This window comes from Belonocnema kinseyi, chromosome 7, assembly GCF_010883055.1.
Source record: "Belonocnema kinseyi isolate 2016_QV_RU_SX_M_011 chromosome 7, B_treatae_v1, whole genome shotgun sequence".
NCBI lineage: Eukaryota > Metazoa > Arthropoda > Insecta > Hymenoptera > Cynipidae > Belonocnema > Belonocnema kinseyi.
The window spans coordinates 119,798,578-119,803,686 of NC_046663.1; the positions used below are offsets into that span (position 1 = coordinate 119,798,578).

The window sequence follows — 5,109 nt, forward strand, 5'->3', positions numbered from 1 at the left end:
GCTGCACAAAAGTTTTGCTGGTCCTCCAGGAGCACCTAGAGATACATACGTACCTTATTAGGAAGGGTCCTAAGCAGCCACCTATATAGGGTTCTATAGGTGAAACATGAGATATTATATAGAAACCTATATTCGAATTTTCAGTATGGTTATACAGTGTGTTCAGGCATGTTACGTGGGCCAGATTTTGTCGTGTGCATCCGAAGTAAATTTCTTCCAGAAGTTCTTGATACCATCTGCGGTCTTGCAGCGGGGAAATTCTTCGTGCCCCTACAAGAGCTTTCTTCACCTCTTCGGTAGAGATTGATGGACATTTCTCATTAGAATATTATATGTTATGAGAATGTCCAAAAGCTCCTTGAAGCGAATGATATTCTTTTTATCTTCCTTCTAATCCAGTGTTAGGGTCTTGTAAACGTGTCTAAAAAATCTTTACCTCATTGGGCTTAGGAAAATTTTTGACAGAAACAGAGAGATCGCTGAAGATGCGCGATAGACCAGCGAGAAACTGTGTGCACATCCAGTGAAACCCTTCCATTGTGCTGGTTTTAGGGATGGTGGTAGTCGCGAGCAAACTCGATATAGCACGGCTCCGGATGTAAACGGTGTTTTTGGCCAGGCCTCAATTTACTTCTACTTGCGACGCGGTGTCAATTCTAGAAAGAACACATCTATGGCCACGTCTTACGACCATGAGATGGGTGGTCACATGGCCATAAATACATATATTTGAAATACTTTTTTAAAAGTTGTTTTAGAATTTTTCAAATCATTTCTAATAAAGAAGCAATATTTGCTTAGAAATTTTGAGTATCCAAATTCATTTTATTAAAAGACTGAGTTTACATATTTTACATTTACAGCCCTCATGTTCAGAGCATAATAAACAATGTAACTTATTCTGAATGAACACTTTATATATTTAAACAAGTGTTCATTCAGACCAAGGTATAAAGAGTGTTTACTTAAACACCTAAACCTTCTTTGTACTTTTTCCACATATCGAGGGGTCCGTGCTCGGGAAGGTATTTGACGTTGCTGCCATCGGGCCAAAGACGACCAGTGTTCTTCAAATTTTCGTACTCGGCGCGCTCGTATTTAGTAAATCCCCATTTCTTGGAGACATAAATCTTCTGGCGACCGGGGAACTTGAACTTTGCACGACGGAGAGCTTCGATCACGGCGGCCTTATAACGGTCGGTGGATCGTACGCTCATGATCGGTTGGCCAATGCGAACGCGAGCCACAGTTCCTAGAGGCTTTCCAAAAGCGCCCCTCATTCCAGTTTGAAGCCTGAAAGTTAAACAAATATATTTCACTGAATTCATTCTGATAATTTTTAAAAAATTAATTTTAATTTATTTAATTCTATGACTTGCTATTAGCGACATATTAATCAGTTTTTTCAAAAGACGAAACAGGGACAACCAAAATAAAGTAAACGTAATTGAAGGGTGTCGCGGCAAAGGCATGTAATAAATTCATCGGAACAAATTTTTCGGGAGAAAAAACCTCAAAAATGGAATAAAGACATCAATAAACAAAATATTTAAAAAGTTAATATTCTTCGAGATGCAGATCGCCAAAAATTGACTGCTCAAAAAACCGTGAAAGTCCATGGATTTTTTTATATTTTTGAGATCCCACTTCACATTAAATATACGTGACCGTCCGTAAAGAAAGGGACCTAACGCGCGGTAGCTTAATTTCACAGAAGAAGCGATTGGAAAGGCGGTCCAATACACAGACAACATTAGAGGGCTTCACTTTACAGCCTAATAAACATTCGAATCTTTCCGGTATAAGAATAATTTTTTCAATTATTAAATATCAAATATAATTTATAATACTACGGTGTTACTTTTATTAGAAATATTTAGTTTCTTTGTATTCAGTACAACAACAGAATGTAATCGAATAGACATTTAAATGTTCGTATGATTGCTTACAGGTTATCAAGCTAAAAACGCACTTCCAGCTCAATTTAGATACATCCTTTCACCACATTGTCTGGTAGAATTTTAGAGAATTTTGAAGTGAATAAAATGTGTTTTCGAAAAAATGACACTCAAGTGGTTAGGGATCTTCCATAAAATACGACATACTTTATGGGGGGGGGGGGGATTTTAAATTATCATTATCTACGTTAAGTGCAACAGAAAAGTATCACGCAGGGATGGGGGGGGGGGAGGGTAAAGTTCCTGATAAATGTATTTTGTGAATGGCCCCTTATGCCGTGATACCCTTTAATTGAAAAGATGAATATATCCGCCGCGAAGTTTTAATGCGTATTCGTCCCAACATTTTTTTGCAAGAAATAAGAATTGAAAAGTTTTACATCGATATCCGGAATAGCTTTCGAGATACAAATTTCTTATTCTGAGGACAATCACAGAGGATGAGACGTGCATTACTCAGATCAGCGTTTCTCGCAAAAAATCCTATTGAAATCCACATTCAGAAATTATGTTGATAAAAATAAAAAATTTTAACATACATATTGATATATCGAAAACTATTAGATTTATAACTTTCAAATTATTGTTTCTCACCAAAAAGCCTACAAGAATACACTTTAAAATTTCGTCGCCGCGGATACCATAATCTCTCGCTTTAATTTCTAAATTAGCATAATTTGAGTATAAAAGCAGTTAATTCAGTTTCATTGATGACTGAATGAATTATATTGAAAATGAAACCCGCAATTAGTAATTATTGAGAAGTATTCTTACCTATCGGCCCCAGCGCACGATAACATTTTGTTAATGCGAATAACATGGAAGGGATGAAGCCTCATTCGGATGTGGAACTGATCTTTACCCGCATTCTTAACCATGTATTTGTTGCAGCAAATACGGCCCGCTTCGAGCGCTTCTGAACTTAACTGTTCATATTCGTCCGAAACTAAGTGCACACATAAAGGAAAGTCCTCGACGCATGCTTTCTTCTTTCCCAAATCGAAGATTCGGATCTTGGGGTCGGGGACACCACGACAGAAACGTGATTTTGGGTATGGTTTGTTTTTGCAATACCGATAGCTGAAACAAAAAAATAATTTCATCATGTCTCGGATTTCGGAAAATTCTTACTAATATTTGCGTTTAATTCATGAAAATGTAACTGTAAGTTCAGATTTTACTTTCGAAGACCATCAAAATGAATTACTCATCATTTTGAGTAGAAATTTAAATATTTTTATACAATTTTGGTTAAAATGATACTTTTCATACGTGCCTTTCGAAAACAAACAAAAAAAATTATTATTTTCACAATAGCAAATATACTTGAAACTCATTCTACATTGCTTCTTAAATCTGAAATGAAATTGAACATAAAAATCAAATTGTTAATTCCTAAAAAATAAGTAAACAATTCCAATTTTGAGGTTATGTTTCTGTTACAAAAACTAAAATTTGCAATTCGCATAAAAATTATACATTTAGCTCGAGCACTAGTAGTAACTACGGAACTCCATTGAAATTAATAATTTGCTGTTATTATTCAACAACTTATATAAAAGTAACGAGAATTACCCACCATCTCGCTGGTCGGCGACCCATCTCTACCTGAAATTTAAATAAACATAAGACGTTAATTACATCTATAATATATCACACATATTCTTCAATTATCAAATTAGACACCGGAAAAAAAATTGCCAGTAAAAGTAAAGGATGCCTATAAAATAAATGGAATTAAGTTGAAAGAGAATAAATAACCTACCACTGCTTGTCAAACAGGCGAGAAAAAGAACTAGATTTTATTGTATTATCAAAAGCAAAGATATTAAGGTCCTAGATACTGCATGAGACTAGTTGCATCACATACCGGTAGTTAGCGCGGCAGGCAAGTTTGTCGTCTTACATATTTATATATTGCTCTTAGTTCGGCCACATACTTGTAGAGGCGCGATATGTACTGATTGATTCCTCCACATTAGAGATGGGTCGCGGCAAAGATATTAGGTCCTAGATACGGCATGAGATTAGTTAAACCACTTACCGGTAGTTAGTGCGGCAGGCAAGTTTGTGGTCCTGGTATATATATATATATATATTGCCTTTAGTTCTGCCACATGTTTGTAGAGGCGCGACAGGCAGCTATATATTCGGTCGCGCCAAATTATAGTGCATTTGAAATACAAAATGGTAATAATCTAATTTTACTTTATAAGTCAATGGAAAAATAATTTTAATTGAGTAGAAAAGGTCTTGAAGGAATTCGAAAACTCTAAAGACTTTTTGAAATTAAAATTATGCACAAAATGTAGCAAAGATGTTAGTATAAAATAGTAATAACAAATTTGAATTAAAAAGTTTATTTTTTATTTAAGTTATAATTTTTTTGAAAATTAGTAGAAAAGTGAATTTGAAGATACAGTTAAGTTTAATTTAAATTTAAATAAACTAAAAAAGCTGTCTGGTTAAATCAACCAGAATTGTGGTTGAATAGTATATGTCCTTACTATTTTTTTCTGGTTGAAGAAATAAAAATTCTAAAAAGAAATTTCCTTATAAAAACTTATAAAAATTTTTTTCCCTAAATTTCCTTATAGACCTAGACAAATGTCTTCTGAAATGTTGCATTTTTAAATATTAGTGAATTAAGTGGTATATGAGTTTTTTAACAGCTGTAAAGTGTAAGAAGCATTTTTGAAAGTCAAAGGAAATTACGGCTTGCTTCTACAGTTTAGCTAAGGCCATGTTATAAATATGAACCATTTTTTCAAATTGAAATAAGAAGTAACTCAATCTTACAAAATGTCATTTTCCCTGCTCCAGAAATCTAACTTTAAGAAAAAATGTAAGTTTGCCTAATTTTTTTTTTATCATTTAATACTAAAAATTGACATAAAAATTGCCATAATTTTCGTCTTTTTGTTATTTTAATTTATGAGCTAATTACATTTTTTAAACCGCAACCATGAAAAAAATAATATAAACCAATGCTATAAATTCACAGAACTATTATGTACTTCAATAGTCTATATTTTTTTAAAGAATTTGACGCTGTTTTTATTTTATTTTATTTTTAATAAATATATAAGTTTTCTTAGTTTTTTATTTAGTTTCCTTTTAATTTTTTCCTTTATTTCTTTATTTTGTATTT

At 33.3% G+C, this 5,109-nt stretch overlaps 1 protein-coding gene across 2 annotated transcripts; it reads right to left on the reverse strand.

Moving 5' to 3' along the window:
• Nucleotides 1–804: 804 nt before the first annotated feature.
• Nucleotides 805–3,812, reverse strand: LOC117176910 (60S ribosomal protein L10-like). Of its 2 annotated transcripts, XM_033367299.1 has the most exons (4): nucleotides 3,724–3,812; nucleotides 3,538–3,566; nucleotides 2,733–3,038; nucleotides 966–1,293 (listed from the first exon to the last, which is right to left on the reverse strand). In XM_033367299.1, the coding sequence occupies exons 2-4, from the start codon at nucleotides 3,558–3,560 to the stop codon at nucleotides 966–968; spliced, it is 657 nt and encodes a 218-aa protein (XP_033223190.1). In that variant the 5' UTR covers nucleotides 3,561–3,566; nucleotides 3,724–3,812. The 2 variants fall into 2 exon arrangements, with proteins under 2 accessions (XP_033223191.1, XP_033223190.1); XM_033367300.1 differs by lacking the exon at nucleotides 3,724–3,812 and having other exon boundaries at nucleotides 805–1,293.
• Between the last annotated feature and the right edge of the window lie 1,297 nt (nucleotides 3,813–5,109).

What these genes read in the sequence shown, in the direction of transcription:
- LOC117176910 (XM_033367300.1), bottom strand. Translation starts at nt 3,560, where the DNA reads ATGGGTCGCCGACCAGCGAGATG. An exon ending in GGTCGCCGACCAGCGAGATG is followed by an intron (nt 3,039 to 3,537) that starts GTGGGTAATTCT and finishes TTTTTGTTTCAG; the next exon opens with CTATCGGTATTGCAAAAACA. An exon ending in TCGTGCGCTGGGGCCGATAG is followed by an intron (nt 1,294 to 2,732) that starts GTAAGAATACTT and finishes TTTAACTTTCAG; the next exon opens with GCTTCAAACTGGAATGAGGG.